The sequence below is a fragment of the Eumetopias jubatus genome, unplaced genomic scaffold (genome assembly GCF_037043125.1).
Source record: "Eumetopias jubatus isolate StellerSeaLion01/CBP00866 unplaced genomic scaffold, mEumJub1_p1.0 scaffold_10, whole genome shotgun sequence".
In the NCBI taxonomy this organism is placed as follows: domain Eukaryota; kingdom Metazoa; phylum Chordata; class Mammalia; order Carnivora; family Otariidae; genus Eumetopias; species Eumetopias jubatus.
In genome coordinates this window covers 85,463,046-85,482,209 of record NW_028274816.1, presented here as the reverse complement: position 1 = coordinate 85,482,209, position 19,164 = coordinate 85,463,046, and the positions used below count along the sequence as shown (strand labels likewise).

The 19,164-nt window shown below is 54.6% G+C and overlaps 1 protein-coding gene across 1 annotated transcript in view; it reads left to right on the top strand.

Annotated features, from left to right (window-relative positions):
• The window catches only part of MGAT5B (alpha-1,6-mannosylglycoprotein 6-beta-N-acetylglucosaminyltransferase B), a 69,747-nt gene that overhangs the window by 18,119 nt on the left and 32,464 nt on the right, over positions 1–19,164 (top strand). Inside the window, exons 4-8 of the mRNA XM_028112671.2 lie at positions 8,536–8,651; positions 9,170–9,243; positions 10,261–10,431; positions 11,181–11,345; positions 12,079–12,248. Coding sequence (XP_027968472.1) covers positions 8,536–8,651; positions 9,170–9,243; positions 10,261–10,431; positions 11,181–11,345; positions 12,079–12,248 — 696 coding nt within the window. The remainder of the gene's footprint in view (positions 1–8,535; positions 8,652–9,169; positions 9,244–10,260; positions 10,432–11,180; positions 11,346–12,078; positions 12,249–19,164) is intronic.

Here is a 19,164-nt window from a genome sequence, read left to right as displayed (position 1 = left end):
AGGAAAAGAATCTTAACTTAGAAACAGGTTTATGAACATCTTGGTCATGGATGCCTTTTTTATAGTGTCAACAAATTTGAGCCACAGGGCACCAGGCTGGCTCTGTTGGTGGAGCGTGCAACTCTTGATCTCGGGGCTGTAAGTTCAAGCCCCGTGTTGGGTGTAGAAATGACTTAAAATAAAATCTTAAAAAACCCCACAAAGTTGGAGCAACAATTTAAATGTCCACCAGCAAGGAAACAGCATGCAGACCGTGGCTCCTCTGCTGGACGCGGCTTATGCCGCCATCGAATAGGATGTTGACAGGGACACTCGGGGATTTTAGTGATAAGTGACGATGTAAAGAGCAGTTATGTAATTATGAACAGAGTTGGATTACAAGTGCGCAGAACTCAGTAATAAAGTAACAACAGTGCAGCAGATCAAGATTCTTGTCTGTGGGGAATGAGATGAGGGTTTTTCCAATTTTTAACCAAAAACTCAAAAATGCTTCTAGACATTCTTGGCCACCTGTGGCCTGAGCGAAGAGCCTCTGGGGTCTGCGTGTGAGTGTGGGGGGCGGGGCAGGGGACACGTAACCTGGGAAGGCAGCTTTGGGGGCTGCTTTCAAAGGCTTGCCTCAATTATGTCACACCCTGTGTGGGGGTCCCTTCCTAACAGGACAGCCTCCAGGTGGAGGTCGGGGCGCTAGCCTGGCCCCAGCACTGGAGAAAGGCCAGACTGGTGGGGAGGGAAGGGGGTAGCTGGGTGACAAGGTCAGTCAGTCCTCCAGGGTGGAAACCTAGCAAACATGAGGGCAAGTTTGAATGGGTTAAACGTCCTAACAAAGGCAAAGATTCTCAACATCCAGCTATTTGCCGTTTGTAAGGCAGGCGGGGTACATATATACGGTAGGATCTCAACGTGTCTCAAATAAAATATACATATGAGGTATTTAAAAAAAAAAAATCCTCCGGGGAAAGCCCAGCCCTGGGATGTGGGGGCTGGTGTCTGGCTCCTGTGTCCCCCAGCCTAGCTTCAACAGCCCGGCTTCGCCCCGTGGGGTGAGGTAGAGAGGAGATTATCCATCCGTCTGCCTGCCTGTTTGTCTAATATAAATGTGTACGTATGGATGTGTATATGCATTTCTCGGTGCACGAGAAAGAAGTGCTCTCTGCTCTTGCTTGGAGAGAGGTGGGGAGGGGCTGGCAGATCCTCAGTCGCGTTTGGAGACCCCCCACAGCATCCGGGGCTCCGGCTGGGGGTGGAGGGGGCCGAAGAGGCGAGGAGGAGAGCCCGAAGTTGCAGGGAAGCCTGGACACTGGGGCTGGGGTTTCTTACGTCCTGTGTGGTGTGGAAGAGAGAGGGGGACGGACGGAGAGACGGTCACGGAGAGAACACGTCTCCTGTCCACGGTGCTCGTGTCCGTGTCTCCGGTAAGCGTGTCTGTGGGCACCTGTGTGCGGAGGCTCCATGTTTTAAAAGGAAAGTGACCGGTTTCATAATAAAATAACAACTCCCAGCCAGCGAGCTGGCCAGCTGCTGGAAATCGATACTCTGTTAATTGAATGCAACCCTCATAAATCATGGGAGGAACACGAAATTCAACCTCCTTCCCCAGGCATCCAGGGGAGCTTGTTCAGGGGGCCCGGGAATGAGGGCCAAGGGGGTGGTTGCCTCACGGGCTGAGAGGAGGGGCTGGGGCCTCCAGGGGCCTCTTGGGGGCCTGGCCTGACACGAGGGGGTGACTGGAGCTGGGCCCAAAGGGAAGGAGCCGCTGGGCCCCGGCCCTGGGTTGCGGAGCGTCTTGTGACTGACTGTGGTGTTGGCTGCCTCTTTGGGGGGCCCTGGGGCAATGGCCCGAGGCTGGCTGCAGCAGGCACGGCCTTGGGGGGCAGCCGGCTCCAGGAGGCCACCTGTGCTCAGGCAGGAGGGGCTGGTGGTCCGTCTGTGGGCGCAAGGTAAGGGACGCTTGGGCAGGAGAACTTTGAATGCCATGGATACTAGAGTACTCTCCGGGTAGCTCCCGAGGGGTGCCCAGAGGCCTGGCTTGGTGGGGTGCCTGGTGCTTAACAGGTGTGCAGAAATCACAGGCCCATGTCTCGAGCTCTGGTGTGCCTCCCTACTTGGCAAATGCCGCAGGAAGGAGCAAGGCCCGGCGCAGGGGATCAGGGTCTGAGTCCCTGCCCTGTCCCTAGCCCACACGTGACCTCAAGGATGTCACTGACGTCATTTGGTCTTTTCCTCTCCATATGGTAAGAGGAGGGCCTGGCAGGGCTCCGAGGTGTGCCAATCCCCAAACCCAGGCCGTTTTCAGGGCCACCATGCCCCCGTAAGGCGACGTGATGGGTTTGGGCACACTGAGGGGGTGGCTCCCTCCAGGCAGGGCACATAAGAGCCCCTGGTGTGGGGGGCACCTGTTAGCCCTTTTCCCGTGGGGCAAGGGCAGTGGTGGTGTCCTTAGGAGGTGCCAGTGGATCCCGGGACTTGGCTCTCCCTCTTCCCACCTCTGTCCTATCTGCTCTTTGCAGACTTTGTGTCTCATTTCGGCTCGGGCACGTTTGCTGGGAGAGAGAGGGCAGGGCCTCTTCCAGCCAGCACCACGCCTTGGGTGGCCCCCAGCCCTGAGGGCTGGGTCCTGGCTTCCAGGGGACTGTGTTGCAGGGCTGGCTGAAGCAGCAGTACTAATAATTCATGACGATCATAAATAATAAAAGCAGCCCCTGTCTATTGGGGACTGATTATGTACTTTGACCTTGACCAGTGGCCCAGTGAGGAAGGTCCTAGCCAGGCCTGTGATGCACAGATGAGGGAACGAGGCTCAGACAAAGAAAGGCCTGGCCCAGATCGTAGACCTGGAGGGGTTGGTGCCCGGCCCGCAGGGGCTGCACAGCCCTGTGGTCTCAAGAACCTCAGCAACCACAGGGTGACCATGTTTGTTGGGAGTGGAGTGTGAAAAGGTCCCGGGATTCTTCGTGGAGTGTCTGCCCAGCTGGGGGGCGGGGATGGTGGGACCCATTTGACCCAACGCCCCACAGGCCCTAAGAGCTTCGAGAATGCAGAAGGCCCCCATCTTTTCTGCCCCTGCCTAGCACCCACAGCTTACAGGTTGGGGCCGAGAACCTCACTCTCCTCTTGCTGACCACGCTGTGGGGAGCTGCCAGGCCGGTTACGGGGTGACTTGGCCAAGGCGCCTCCTTCTGGGGCCTCTCTGAAATCTCCAGCTGGCCCTCTTCCCACCCCTCCCTGACATGGCCCTGGTTCTCAGCTACTCACACTCAGGCCGCCCCCTCTCGAGCCCACGCGTTCAGGCTCATCTGGCTTACCCACCAAATGCACGCACCAGCGATAAAACAGGAAAGGAATAAAAATAAGCAACAAGTAGAACGGATGACCTTGGTCACTGCACCAGCAGGGGGAACACTGGATGCGTCGTCCCCGCGGCCCCCTTGCCTAGCAGATGACGATTCCAGGTATGTACCCTGGTAGCAGGCCCTACAGGGTTTGGAGTGTTGCTGACAGGGAGGTGCCTTCTGCTGGAGCCCTTTCAGCCTTCGCCACCCGTCGGGGTTACTGAGGGCCCCACCCCCATGATGTTGCCCCCTAGATCAAGGCCTTGGTCCTGCTGTCCTGCCCCTGTGCTCACCCTTAGGCACAGACCCTTTGCAGGCGAACTGGTACCCTGATGATTTTTCCACGTAATGGCTGTACGGCCCTGAGCAAGTAATTCAGCCTTGCTGTGCCTTGGTTTCCCGTCTGTACAGTGGGGCCATTAGAAAGAACCAGGATGTTGTCGAGAGAATTGCCTGGGGCCCCATTGGCTGGAGACAGCTGTGCCCCGACTTCCTAGTCTGTTCCCCTTCTTCGTGCTTCCCAGGCCACGGCCCTGCTGTGGTCTGCGGTCTCGAGGCATCTGCTTTCACTGTCAGTTTTTGAAGAGCATCCCAGGGAGAGAGGACTAATCATAGATTATTTGACAATAGAAAGCACTGCCCAAATGCTAAGTCCAGTTTAATAACAGCGAGGCCAAGTCATTCCGTTTTGAACAAGCTGAGCTTGTGAAATCAGACAGATGCCACCTGCACTATTTAGAGTCCCTCTTAGTGATGTTCCCCGGGAAACGCTTATCGTATGAAAATCCTCAAAAAGGGAAGTGCTTTGTTCTGTAGTTAGACACACAAAACTTCCTTTTGGGGATGGGGTGACTGCTGTAGATAGGGAATGAACGCATCTCGAGCGTTTATGGAGCGTCTACTAGACGCTGAGCACGTGATACTCGGCCTTGGGTCTAATCCTTGGAGTCACTCTGTGAGGGAGTTGAGATCATTCAGCTGTTACAGGAGCTGACCCCTGAGTTCAGAGAGGTTAGGTAACCTGCTCAAGGTCACACAGCTGTCTGGTGGAGGCTGGATTTGAATCCAGGACCTCTGACTCTGAGATCCTCGCTCTTCCCAATCTCTGAGTAATGTGGAGAGTCACCCGCCTGGGACTTGAGACGTCAAGGGCATCTTCAGCTGTTCTTTGTCTCCGGAGAAAGTAGCTGCAGGTGATGCTTGGGCTTCAGCAAGCGGAGCATGGGTTGGAGAGAAGTTTCAGACAGCAGGGGTCCAGGAGAACCTGGACTCTCCTTTCTTTTTTTTTTTTTTTTTAAGATTTGATTTATTTACTTGAGAGAGAGAGAGAGCACAGAGGGAGAGGGAGAAGCAGACTTCCCGCGGAGCAAGGAGCCCGATGTGGGACTCGATCCCAGGACCCTGGGATCATGACCTGAGCTGAAGGCAGACGCTTAACCCACTGAGCCACCCAGGCACGGACTCTCCTTTTGTGATGGACTAAAAACTGTTTTCCCTCGGTGGTGCATTACTTTCCTTGGGCTGCCATAAAGAAGGACCACAAACTGGATGGTTTAAAACAATAAAAATGATTTCCTTTCTTGGTTCTGGGGGCTGAAGTCTGAAAGCCAGGTATCAGCAAGGCCTTGTTCCTTCCGAAGCCTCCAGGGGAGGATCCTTCCCTGCCTCTTCCGGTTTCTGGTGGCTGAGGTGGCCCCTGGCTTGTGGACACGTCCCTGCAGTCTGTCTCTGCTGTCCCGTGGCGGCTGTCCCCAGCGCGTCTTCACGTGGCCTTCTCATAAGGACACCGGGAAGGGACCTGAGGCCCAACCTGATTCAAGCGTGACCTCATCTCAACTAATTACATTTGCAAAGACCCTATTTCCAAATAAGGTCACATTTTTTTGTGGTTCTGGGTAGATGTGAATCTGGGGGGAGGGGAACTCTACTCAGCCCTGCACAGGGATGGAGCTCTGGGCACGTGGCCCATGCCAGGCGGTGCCAGGCTCCATCCGAAAGCATGTTCCTGTCCTTGAGGACTCAGGACTCCACTGGGGGTTTCTTTCCTTTCCTTTTTTTTTTTTTTAAAGATTTTATTTTTGGGATGCCTGGGTGTCTCAGTTAAGTGTCTGTCTTTGGCTTGGGTCGTGATCCTGGGGTCCTGGGATCAAGCCCTGCATCGGACTCCTTGCTCAGCAGGGAGCCTGCTTCTCCGTCTCCCGCTGCCCCTGCTCGCGTATTCTCTCTCTTTCTCTCTCTCTCTCTCTCGCACCCTCTCAAATAAATAAAATCTTAAAAAAAAAAAGATTTTTTAAAAGTAATCTCTACACCCAACATAAGGCTCACACCTACAACCCCAAGATCAAGAGTCACATGCTTCACAGACTGAGCCAGCCAGGTGCCCCAGGACTCCACTGGGGGTTTCAAGCTGGCCACTCACAAGCACATCCCAGCATTGTCGGGGGACTCGGAGAAGTGATCTTGCTCCTGAACGGTGGATGGAGCAGAGCCTCGAGGGAGAGGCACCTTCAGGAAGGCTTGAAGTGGGGTCCCTTCCAAAGTCTCCAGGGACCTGGCAGGACCCCCACTCATCCCTGACAAGGGTTGTTTGTGCTCTGGGGTCTCTGGTTAGAAGTTGGGAGGGGTACCAGGTCCTTCCCTGCCCGGGAGCACCCCCTGTGCTCCTCGGCCGCCTGTGCTCAGCACCAACCCTGACCTAGCAGCCGCGAGCTTCTGGCCTTCCGCGCGGTGCCCACCTCCTGTGGTCAGCGGAATGTTTCTTCCAGGCAGAGGAGTATCCATCCAGCTCCAGAACACTCGCTCGGAACTGACTGCAGAGCCCCACAGACGTCAGGAGCATCCTCCACGGGTACATATCACCCCCAAGGGTGAAGTCTCGTTCTTGAGGAGGAAGTTATCTGCGACGTCACAGCAGCCTGTGGCCCTCACAGACCACGGTGTGTAAACAGAGCAGCGGCAGGGCGCCTGGGTGGCTCAGTTGGTTAAGCGACTGCCTTCGGCTCAGGTCACGATCCTGGAGTCCCGGGATCGAGTCCCACATCGGGCTCCCTGCTCAGCGGGGAGTCTGCTTCTCCCTCTGACCCTCCTCCCTCTTGTGCTCTCTATCTCTCAAATAAATAAATAAAATCTTAAAAAAAAAAAAATAAACAGAGCAGCGGCACGTCCCTGGTTCTAACTTTTTGTGGAGGAGGTAAGTGGGGGCGAATGTGTCTACAAAGGCTCCTCCGGGGGCGGTAATGAGGAGAGGTAGAGAAGCAGCTCCGGGCTGGCCCAAACCCCTTGGGCTGCAGCTTCAGCCTCACCACAAGGCTGACGGTGGTGGCCTGCCAGTGCGGGCCTTCATTTTTAAAGAGGAGGACGCTGAGGCACAGAGAGGCTAAGTGACTTGCCTGGGGTCACACTGCTCCTAAGAGGCAGATCTTCAGCTCTTCTGTTTTACCGTAAACTGGAGAGATGCTGACCTCTCTCTTCCCCACGGCCTTCCTCGGCCATCTGAAGGCCAAGGGGAACTCTCCCTACTTCCTCCTGTCTGAGGACTTTCTGGGCAAAAGAAGCATCATCTTGAGTCGTCTTCTTATTTGTAGTCTCATAGAACGCTGCTGTGGCTGAATTGTGCCCTCCAAAAAGATACGTCGACATCTGGATCCCCGGTGTCTATGAACCTGATCTTACTTGGAAGTGGGCCTTGGCCGATGTGATCAAATTAGAATGAGGTCACACTGGATCGGGGGGCCTTCATCCAGTGACGGGGTTCCTGTAAAACGAGGGAGTTTGGACACACACAGAAGGCCAAGTGATGGCAGAGGCAGAGGCTGGGTGATGTGCCCCACTAGCCACGGCTAGCCCCACCTGAAGCTGGGGAGAGTCTCCCTCCCTCCCTTCGTCCCAGAAGGAAACCACCCTGCTGACATCTTGATTTCGGACTCCTGGCCTCCAGGACTGCGAGGGAACAAATGTGTGGTAGTGTGTTACCGTGGCCAAGGCATGCCGCCTTCCATTAGGTTTTTGTTTGATTTTGAGAGGGTTGATGGGATTGTGTGTGTGTGTGTGTGTGTGTGTGTGTGTGTGTGTGTGTATGTGTGCATGGACACGCATGTGTGTGTGTGTCGTCGAGGGCTCGTGTGCCCCTTCCTGCCACCTTCTTCCTTCTGTGGCCACCCCACGCCATGTCTGCCTTGCCCCCGTCTCCCGCACCCGCTGTGGATGGGGCCACTGCTCGTCCTCTCCTCGAGGAAGGCAGCGGTGGGAGGGGAGGGCGGCCCGAGGGGGCAGGCAGCCGTCACCATTGTCCTCTGGAGGACAGATCACCTGAGAGGAGTCCTCCCTCCTGTAATTCCCATTTTGTGCGGCAGAAGAGCCCCCGTCCTTATAAAGGGATAGATGGAGCTTAAACAAGGGGCGCAGAGCCAGAGGGTGAAGTGTGAATCAAAGGAACAGAATTAACGTGTGGGAGCGAGTAGGCAACTTCTGGAGAAAGCCCACGCACCGGCAGAGTGGGGTCCATCTCGACACAGGCCTTCGCAATGAGATAAATCCTGCATATGATGTCTTATAAACTTCTCTGGGAGTTGAGTAGTAATCAACACCGGGAAATAATTTCTCCAAAAATAAAGGCAATGCGAGTATTGGTGGTGGGTGGAGGGCTGTGATGTTTGTGGCAGTAAATGCGTTTAAGATCCTGGGAAGAATTCAGGCTCAGGAGCTCAGCAATAATTTACTAGAGGCTTAATAGTTGGCAAGTCCCCAGGCTGCTTTGGGTGGAATTTATTTTGGCACGATGTAGCCCCTCTGAGAGGAAACGGAGAAACAGGCTCAGGGCAGCCGGCCATGCCCAGGAAAGGCCTCCGTCGCGGGGGGTCCTGGGCCCAATCCTGCCCCGGCTCTCCAGTAGAATCCCTCGCCCTGCTTTAGCTTCAGTCGCTGCCCCTCAGCACGCGGAGCGCATGCACGTGCGGATGAATGTGCAGACGTGCCTGGGACACGCACATGTGCGTGTGCAGTGGGTGGTCAGAGAGCCCTTCCAGCAGGGAGCGGGGGCACACGCCTCCACCTCCAGGCCCAGCGCTGTGCATCGCTGGGTCTCGATTCGGGGCAGGGTGGTGTCCGGGCGCCTGGAGCACTCACACCGGCTGCCCTCGCTCGTCCCTCCCAGGAAGACCCCCGAGGTGGGCTGTGCGGGTTCACCCCTGGCTTCTCTCACTAGGTTTCCCCCTGGGGCCGGCCTCATGGAGCGGATCCAGGCCATCGCCCAGAACGTGTCCGACATCGCCGTGAAGGTGGACCAGATCCTGCGCCACAGCCTGCTCCTGCACAGCAAGGGTGGGGCCCAGGGCACCCTCTGCCCCCAGGAGGCCAGTGTACTGGGTGGCCCTGACCAGTCCCCACGGCAGCGCTCCCGGCTCCGGCCTCAGGCTCTGAGTGGGGTGACTTGGGGTTCGCCCCACTGTGACCTGGTGTGAGAACAGAGGTCCTGGAGTCCCCGGGGGGCCGCCTTCATTTTTCTTGATGTGGGGAGCAGCAGGCTGGGGGCCCCCCTAAGAGGGTTACATTTGGGTGGGTGCATGAGGTCTGCCTATCCAGACACTGGTCCATAGCCATTCAAGCTGGCTCCTCACTGGTTCCAAAGCCCATATAGTGGGTGAGGGCCTGTGGCAGAGGGGGAAACCCAGGCTTGGGGACCCCCTGGCGGGTGGCTTTTTAGGTGAGAAAACTCAGGGGAGGGAGGGCAGGGTGTGCTCCCGAGCTAACCCCTCCCCCACAGACCAGGCCTTCCTCACACTTCACGGGGCTCCTCCCTAGACCCCGGCCCTCAGCAAGCTGACCTTCTCCCCCTGCAGTGTCTGAAGGCCGGCGGGACCAGTGTGAGGCGCCCAGTGACCCCAAGTTCCCTGATTGCTCAGGGAAGGTGGAGGTGAGGCCCGGGGCTGAGGATGGGGGTAGAGGTGACCGGGGGAGGGGCAGGCTCCTCTTTGGGGACTCTGCCCCCACACTAGCTCTGAGATTCTGCTCCTGGCAGGGATGTCTGCTGGTGAGGACTTCTCCGCCCAGCCCCCAGCCCCTGACCCTGGTACCCGCTGGCAGAGGCCAGCCTCAGGGAGACGGCCCCTCTGCTTGGGCCGTCTGCCTGGCCCACCAGCCCACATTGCCTGAGATGATCACGTTTCAGGGTTTTCAGTACTTTCTTACAGCAGACAAACTGTTAATAACACCTCCAGCAGCCTGCATCCCCAAAAATTCAGACCCACGCTGGATCTCTTGAGTGGGCCTGTCTCCTCATCCCTCCCCACCCTTGCAACCAGCTGGACTAAAAGCCCCCCGGCCCCTGCTCTGGGGGCTCACTTCCCGGGGCCCATGGCTTCATGAAGTCTGTCCCTCTGGGAATGCAGGCTACGGCATAAAAGCTGGCTCCTGTCTGGTTCTTAACTCCCTAAGAGGGTGGAGCAGTGGCCCTGTGGGCCCCTTCCTCGGTGACATGTGGGGATCACTGTGGGTGGGGCCCACTCTGGCTCCAGCCCTTGTGTTCTTGGAGCCTGCTCCTGACCTTGGCCTCAACCGGATCCTGCTCCTGGGGGAGACCAGCCAGGCCCCAAGCTGCTGCATTTCCCGCTGTCTGCCCCAGAGCTTTCCCTGAGTGTGCTGTGACCTGGCCTTGTTCTGCCGGGGTCCTCCTCCTTCTGGACCTGGGGCACAGTGGTCCTGCTCAGCCCTTCCCGAGGTTCTCAGTGTCCAGGACAGAAGGCTGGGTCATGGGGCTCTGGTCTAGCCTCTCTCTTCTCTGCTCCTGGCCCTTGCTGCATCTCTAAGTGTGTGCCCCAGAGGTCCTGGCCTGAGGGACCTCGGGTCCCCAAGGACATGCCTGCAGAGAGCCTGCCAAGGGTATGGGTGGGGCTGGTGCCAGCACCCTGGCCTAGGCTGGCCCTCTCCACAGTGGATGCGTGCCCGCTGGACCTCGGACCCCTGCTACGCCTTCTTCGGAGTGGACGGCACCGAGTGTTCCTTCCTCATCTACCTCAGTGAGGTTGAGTGGTTCTGTCCCCCACTGCCCTGGAGGAACCAGACGGCCGCCCACATGGCCCCCAAGCCCCTCCCCAAAGTCCAGGTAGGCCTGGGAAGTGGGTGGGTCCGTGAGGGGCTGGTGGACAGGTCAGCTGGCCTCCTCGGGTGGGGCGTCCTTAAGGGACAGCAGGAGGAGCCCTTTGAGGCCAGCCCGCTGTGCCTGGCGGGGGGCGCGTCCCAGCCTGCCAGCCTTCTGGGGATGCTGCAAAGCTTGGCCTAGTTGAGGGGCAAGCTGGGGCCCTGGAGGCACCCCCTAAATGGACTAGAATAATAGTAACCATAGCTGTCGCTCCTGGAAGGCTTCCAGATACTTTATTTGTACTTAAACCTCCCAGCAGTCCCTTATGCGACCACACTGAACAGATGGCAAGTCTGAGGTCTAGGGAGTGCGGTTAATTTGTTCAAGGTGTCCAGTTACTCCAGCTCCACTGAAAGGGGGCCTGGCCTCCCTGCCATCCGAGCACCAGCTCTGACCGCCGCCCTCCCTGCCTCGGTGTAGCTGCCAGACTCCTGGGGACTGTCATCGCTGACCACCCCCAAAGGGCTCGGGACAGAAGGATGACTGGAGCTGGGCTGGGACAGACCAGCTTGGCTGGGGGTTAGTGTTGGTGGGTGAGAGCAGGGCTCCCCGACGGCGGGGGCCGGTGGGCCTTTATAAATGGCAAGAGAAGTTAGAGCAGGCCCCCGCCTCCCAGGGAGGGTGCCAGGCCCTGTTCCCAGGGCAGCAGGTGATCGTGGTGGCACGGCTGTGGGGCTGAGGGCCAGAGAACCCAGGTCTGGGCCCCCCTCCAGGCAGTTTTCCGGAGCAACCTGTCCCACCTCCTGGAGCTGATGGGCAGTGGGAAGGAGTCTCTAATCTTCATGAAGAAACGGACCAAGCGGCTCACGGCCCAGTGGACGCTGGCTGCCCAGCGGCTGGCACGGAAGCTGGGAAGCGTCCGGAGGGACCAGAAGCAGGTACTGCTTCTCTGTGCATTCAGGGCGCTGCGCTCAGAGAGCTTAGGAAACGAGCTCAGGGCCCCAGGCCTTCAACAGGGCACCAGGTCTGCCCTTGAAAAGGTTTTATTGAGTTTATTTGAATTTCAGTTGGGGTGAGGGAGGCAGAGTCAGAACAGATGCATGTGGTGGCCCCTGGCCCTTTTTACGCTTGGAGTAGACTGACAGACCCTCCCCTCCACCATGTAGGGGTTCTGCATTCTGTAGACATCTCGTTCTTTTCAGGCAGAAAGGTCATGGCATTTGCCTGGAGTATTGGGAATAATATAGCCTGTTTTGGGGAGGTTTGTAGGTCCATCCACCCATCCATCCACCCATTCGTCCACCCATCCATCCATCCATCCATCTATCCATCCACGTTTATCCATCCAATAAATATTTACCTGACTCTCACATCACCCTGTTTATTTCTTTCAGAGTCCCTATCATTTCATGAAATTATCTCTTGTCTGTGTTTACTGTTGTCTACCTCTTCCATCTGGAACGTAAACGCCTTGAGGGCGGGATGTGACCATCTTGTTCACTTTGATCCTCAGTGCCCAGTGTGGTCACTCTGCCTCTTGGTTCCCTTGCTGGTGCCAGAGAGCACCTGCCCAGGCACAGCCTGGGGACAGTGGCTGCTGCTGGTTGGGTCCCCCTGGGGGTGGCAGGGCAATGCTGCTCCTCCTCCACGCTGACTCTGTGTCCTCCCCAGATTCTTGTTCACATCGGCTTCCTGACGGAGGAGTCTGGTGACGTGTTCAGCCCGAGAGTGCTAAAGGGCGGGCCTCTGGGTGAGATGGTGCAGTGGGCAGACATCTTGGCCACTCTCTACATCCTGGGCCATGGCCTGCGGATCACAGTGTCCCTGAAGGAGCTGCAGAGGTGAGTGCCGGGGGAGGGGAGGAGAGGAAGGGGAACCTGTCCCCCAGGAGCCCCTGCTCTAGCTGCTGGTCCCTGGGAGGCTTCCTGGTATACTGTGGATAGTGACATTCCTCATTGCCTCCTCTTCCTCCATGTTGATGCCTGGTCACGTTTGGGATGCACCAAGGAAGCATATTTGCATAGTGTTGTTCAAAGGTCCTTTTCTCCATCTTGGGCTAATAGGTGCCCCAGTGTTCGCACTCAGGGGCTGACAAATACTGGCCTGTGGAATTGAGCCAGGTCCTCTCTGACGGCGTCCTCTCTGCTTGTCTTTGGTGGGCGTGGTGCGGCCTTGGGATTTTTCTTCTGGAATTGGGCTCCTTCCTAGACCTATTCTGGGAGCTGGTAAGACCTGGAGGGTGGTGAGGTGAGCCTGTGATGCCTGTCCCTTCCCCAGTGCTTGCCTTTCCAGAGTCCCCCCGATGTTCTTGGAGGTGGGAGGTGGTGATGAGAAGGGGGAGGATTATGTGTGTTTGTGTTTGTGCGCACCTGTATTCAAGTCTGGTTAGTTTTAACTGCTGCATTTGCGGGTTGTAGAAGTACAGACGGTTTTCCTTCGTTTATTTATTGATGTTTATTGTATGATATTCAATACATACAAGAATGTCTGTAACATGTTATTAGGAAGTGCAAGAATAGGGTGTTCTCCCACGATTCTGTCGTCCAATTTAAAGAAAGAATATTCCCAGGACTCCTGTGCCCACCTGGTGTCCTCTCGTCAATCCCTCTGCCTCCCCCTAGAGGAAACTTGCAACTTGGATTTTGTGTTTATCATTTCTTTGCTTTTATTTATTTATTTATTTTGAAAGATTTTATTTATTTATTTGACAGAGAGAGAGAGAGAGAGAGAGAGACAGCAAGAGAGTGCGCACAAGCAGGGGGAGTGGGAGAGGGAGAAGCAGGCTTCCCGCCGAGCCGGGAGCCCAAGGCAGGGCTCGATCCCAGCACCCTGGGATCATGACCTGAGCCCAAGGCAGACGCTTAACGACTGAGCCACCCAGGCGCCCCCATTTCTTTGCTTTTAAATAAGAAATTGGGGTGTGTGTGTGTGTGTGTGTGTGTTTTACATACTCAGGTATCCATAAACAGTATATGGTTTAGTTTTATTTTTGTTTGCTTTGAGCTTTGTATAAATGGCATCTGCTGTATGTAATGTTGGAGACATGCTTTCTTCACCCATTATTATGTTTCAAAGATTCATTCATGTTGTTCCATGTAACTCTGTTTTATTCATTTTCACTGCTGTATGAGATTTCATTATGTGGATGGTCCATCATTATTTTGCAGTTTTTCCTGACTGTGGACATTTTCCCCCTGCTTTTGTAAGTTATTCTGAGTGATGCTGTGGTAGACATGCCTGTACCTGAGGTACCTGTGTCACAGTTTCTCTTGGGTAGAGACTGAGTTTTTCTTCAGTATAGACTCAGGTGCACAATTGCTGGGACTAATGGTGTGTGAAAATTCAGCTTTATAAGATAATGCTAATTGTTTTCCTAAGTGATGGCACCAATTCAGCCCCACCACTTGGAGGTTCCCAGTGGTCATGTTGTCACCCACATGTAGGGTTATTACACTTCCTAATTGAGGATGTCTAGTGGTGTCATGATATCTTGTTATGTTCTTAACTTGCATTTCCCTGACAGCTAACGAGGCTGAGCATTCTGTCATATGCTTGTCCTTCTTTCCTCTTGATGAAATGCCCATTCATGTCATTTGCCCACCTTTCTGCTGGGTTGTTTATGTTTTCCTTATTGAGTTGTAGGTGTTCTTTATATACGATGGGTATAAATCCCATTCAACTTATTATATCTGTTGAAAAATCTCCTAATTTGTGGCTTGTCTTTGTAATTTTTCTTTCTTTCTTTCTTTCTTTCTTTCTTTCTTTCTTTCTTTCTTTCTTTCTTTCTTTCTTTTTCTTTCTTTCTTTCTTTCTTTCTTTCTTTCTTTCTTTCTTTCTTTCTTTCTTTTTCTTTCTTTTTCTTTCTTTCTTTCTTTTTCTTTCTTTCTTTCTCTCTCTCTCTCCCTCTCTCCCTCTCTCCCTCTCCCTCTCCTTCCCTTTCTCCCAAGGAACAGAAGGCCTTAATTTAATGTAATCAAAGTCATCGATCTTTTTCTTTTTCTTTATGGTTAGGGGTTTGTGCTTTGTGGTTTCCTATTCTTCTTTCTTATAGGGCATGACTAAAGAAGGCCCCAGAGGTGTTGCCTACAAATCGACTTTTCTTCATCAGTCCATTAACTTATTCTGAGGATGGTTTTCAAGCTAAAATGATTCTTGTCCAGAACCTGCCCATCATCTTGATGGTCTATTTGTTCTAGATGTCTCTCTCTGATCAGCATTTTGTCCTGGCCATGAATGCTGATGTTCTTTAGCACAGGAGTGTTGGAGAGAGGAGGATGCTGATGGGCACAAAGCCATTGACAGTCTTAGGTCAGCATGGTCTTGGGCAGCTACTCAGCCTCTGCAGTTTTTCACCTGCAACTTGGAGTCTGCCAGTAACTTCAGTAGCGCTTCTCATGAGCTCAATCGGAGGGCAGTACTAGGACCGGCTGTATTGCATAGGGGGAGGCCACTAAATGACCTAGTGGTTTGAAGGTTTTTATTCCCATGGCTTGCAGTTCACACCACTGGAGTAATTCTTTTAGGCCGACGCACTTCTCCAGTAGGCCTAGGAAAGTTGAAAAGTGTCTTCAGAGAGGAACAGTATATGTAGAGAATCCACTTTGAAGGGGGAGAAGGTGACAAGGACTAATGAGGGGGCTGCATGATTGTGGCAGTGTTGGGAAGCACAATCCCAGGTTGGGGGCAGCAGGTTCTGGGGAAGAGGTGATATCTTGGAATAGTATTCCCCCTTCCCCCCCCCCCCCAATCTGGCTGAATATCCTGAGTGGGAAGGAACTGGGCAGGGAGCTGTCCCCGTGTGCTGGTGCTGAACTTGTCGATGAGCTACTCAGAGCTGGGAGAGGGAACCAGCATGGTCCCTCATTCTGGCTTTCACCCTGGTGGCATTTTGTCGTCAGACCAAGCTGTTCACATTGTGCAGGCCACTTCAGAGCTGAGTGTGCCCACTCACCGCCCGCCGCCCACCAGCACACACTGCTGCTCACCCCCTGCTCCCTCTGAACAGAGGACACAGATGCATCAACACTGTGAAACAGAATGCTGCTAATGTTTGCAAATAATGAAAAGAAGCATCTTTGCCTGGCCTTGAAGCTTCCTACAGGAAAGTCAAATAGGGTGGGGGTGAGGAGGAGGAAAGAGAAAAGGGACCCAGTGTCTGGGAAGTCAAAGAAGTCTTGGGCAGTTTGTGGATGGCGTGGTCAGGGGCTGTGGGTAGCCACGAGCCAGACCTGTCTAGGGCAGAGCAGCAAGCAAGGGTCTGAGGGCCCTTGTCCCCTAGGTCACCAGAGCCCCCAAGATGCAGTAGGAAGACCCCTGGGGGTGAGGGCTGTCTGGACTACTCATCCCAGGCTCTGCCACACACAAAGTCCCCTGTGAGTGTGGAGCATCCTGTCAGCATTGCTGATCCCTTGACTTGCTAGATGAATTCATGTTTATCAAGTGGCATTCAGCTTGATTCTTCCCTTCTGGCCGTGTATCTTCTGGGGCCAGAGAGGGGAGAACTTCCTTCCTTTACTGCTGCCTGAGGGAAGGCTTCACCCATTTGTGACAGCCCAACAACCACACTGAGGGAACCATCCCTCTGTGAGAGAGCAGATATTCGACAAGTCTCCTTAAACGATGGGAACTTCACTTCCTCCTCTGGCCACTTCTGGGGCGTGGCACTGAGCCTGCGTTTACTGAGGCTGCCATTGCTCATAAGGGGGCCAGAGCAGTGAAGATGGGGGTCACTGCACCCACGAGGTCTTGAAGGTGAGGCCCTAGTGTAAAGTGCCAAGATCTGAAATACCTCCTGCTGCTTTTCTTTAACTACACACATGTACCCACATATACACACATGTGCACACACGTGCATGCCCCAGTGTACAACCACATATGCATACCCATCACACAGACGTGCATCCCTTTGTATAGGCCCACATCACCACGCATAGGCCAACACACACCCCCGTGCACAACATGCAGCGTGCTGCGCGCGCACACACACACACACACACAGTCACACAGCCCACAGAGACTCCATGTCTTCCTGCCAACCCATCACTTCATGCCAAGCTCATGTGGATCTGAAATTCCCAGAAGCAGGGGCTCCAGGGAGAGGTTACCTCATCTCTGATTTGCAGTTTGTTACATAGGCAGGCCCGGCGCTGTGCCCGGACAGCTCTGTCCTTGGTCCCCAGTGGGGTGTAGGTGTGGGTGAATGCTCTTGCTCAGACAGGGCAGAGTTGTTGTAAACAGCCCAGACACCTCAGGGAACAGCCTCATGAAGGGGCTTTCTAAATCTGTTCTCAGAAACAATTTCAAGACAACTAAAAGAATAAAAACAGAAAAAAAGAAAGCCACCTTCCCCCGGAGTTGTAATACAGTTATGTCTACAAAATTAACAGCATCAGCTGTGGTTGGAATACATTTCAGGTGGGGATTCTTACCCCTGCCCCCACCCCTCCAGCTGCAGAGCAGCCTTAGAAAATATACCGACATTTGGGCCCCACTCTTGGTGTCTCTATTTCATTGGTCTGGAGTGGGGGCCCCAGTATCAAGTTCTCAAAGATCCCCAGGTGCTCTAATGAGCAGTGAAGGTTGACAAGTGGAAAATTTGGGGCTGTGGTTTTTCTAAGCCTCCCCTGGGATCCCCCACCCGAGCGTCTGGGCTGCTGTGGGATTGGGACACTGGCCTTCATGGCTTGTTCACAAGAGTTGTCCTCTGTGTTCCCAGTACTGGTCCTGAGGGCAGGATTAGGGCCTGGAGTTCAGGCTCAGGTCCCTAGAAGACTGGTAGAAAGCATATGTGGATTCCTCCCAAGCCCACATGTGCATACCTGAAAGCCCCCACGATACCCTCGGTTGCAGGGGGTGGGCTGAGGAGGCACCCTTGGAAGTGGCCCAGATAGTGGGGCCTCTCACGCCTCACCCCGGGCATCAGGTGGGAACTTGCTGACCTGGAATGTGCTTTGTTCCCTGCCCTTTCTTGGCTTTCCTTCTCCCCTGGGACAGATGTAGGCCAGGGCTGTGAGCTCCTCAAGCTCCTTCTGCTCGGACCACCCCAACGCTACCTAAAAAAAGCAGGCCTTTCCTTCCAGTGGAGATTTCAACACGGATGTGTATCAGTTAACTAGGGCTGCTCTAACAGCACCCACACACTGGGTGCTTAGACAACAGAAATGTGTTGTCTCACAATCTGAGGGCCAGAGGTCCAAGAGCAAGGTGTCAGCAGGGTTGTGCCTCCGGAGGCCGTGAGGGAGAATCTGTCAGGGACTCTTCCCCGGCTTCTGGTGGTTTGCTGGTGATCTTTGGCGTTCGCTGGCTTGTGAAGCATCGTCCCGATCTCTGCCTTTGTCTTCACAGGGCCTTCTTTCTGTGTATGAGCATATCCGACTCTCCCCCTCCTATAAGAATGCCGGTCATATTGGATCGGGACACATCCTAATGACCTTATTTCAGTTTGATTACCCCTTTAACAGCTCTGTCTCTAGATAAAGCCACATTCTGAGATACTAGGGTTTAGGACTCCAACATGAATTCTGGGGGGACACGATGCAACTCACAGAAGATGGTGACCTTCTGAACCTGCAAAGGGGTCACGGGCAGAGATCCCATTGAACACACTCATGGCGTTGCTGTGGGCTCTGCAGGAGGAAGAGAATCATCCGGGAGCCTCACCTCCCAGCCTTAGGGAGCTGTTCCATGCGGGCAGCACCAGGTTAACTGGAAGGTAGGTCAATGAGATGTGAAGGCGAGCCCAATTCGGAGGCACAGCGTGGCTTCTGTGACACTGGTCTGGCTAAATGACCTGTTCAGGGGAAGGCAGCGGGACAGAGATGCTGCCGCTCGGATGTGTGCTGTGATTTGTCACAGATGTTCACGGCAGATGTCTTGGCCACTGACTAAGCAACAAGTCCAGACAGATGAGCCACTTTTCTCTGTTCCTCGTGTTTTGGTGTTTTAATTAACAAGCTCACTGGAGTGATGTTTGGGCAATGCACAGAGTCCACATCTGGCTTTGTGGCAGGATGTTTCCGGGGCGAGAACAGTGTGCTCCGCGACAGGACTGCAAGGGGGCGGGGCTGCAGGGGGCGTGGGAAGGGGAGGCGGGGCCAGAACCCCTGTGGGCTGCACCCCTACTCCGTCCTGGTGAATGCCCCATCCACAGTGGGCATTTTAAATTAAGCCTTTCCCTTCCTGCCTGGCCAGAATCTGTGGTGCTCATTAATTTTATTTGCATAATTTCAAGCACCATTAGTAGTACATGGCATGAGGAAAAATTACTGAGCTCTTCCTCCATCCATGAGTGAAATTGGGTTTAGTAGAAAATTAGTTGACTTAACTGGCAAATGAAAGCTTGAGAGGAGAATGTTTAAATAGGAGGACGAGGAGGGAAGACTCTTGGCCGTCAACACGGGCGACCCGGTAGAAATCAGTCTTCTGGCCTTTTGATTTGATCAATGTTGTTGTTTGTCCCAGGGAAATACTGGGGAGGGTCCCGGGAGAACGAGGGAGGGAGGCAGGGACCACGTCCCTGTCCCTGTGCGCAGCCCAACCCTCTGAGAGCCAGGCGGGCAGGCCTCACGGTGCCACTGGCTTGGACTGGCTCGGACTGGCCTGAACCAGGTCAAGCTAGCTGGCTCAAAGCAGTCACCAGCGGATGGCGGACAGCGGTGCCATTCTGAGAACAGCACCCAGGGGAGACCTGGAATTCGTGTGTTCAGGCAGCCGCCGAATTAGCTGGCGAGGGGCCCGCTGCTCAGAATGGAGACAGCG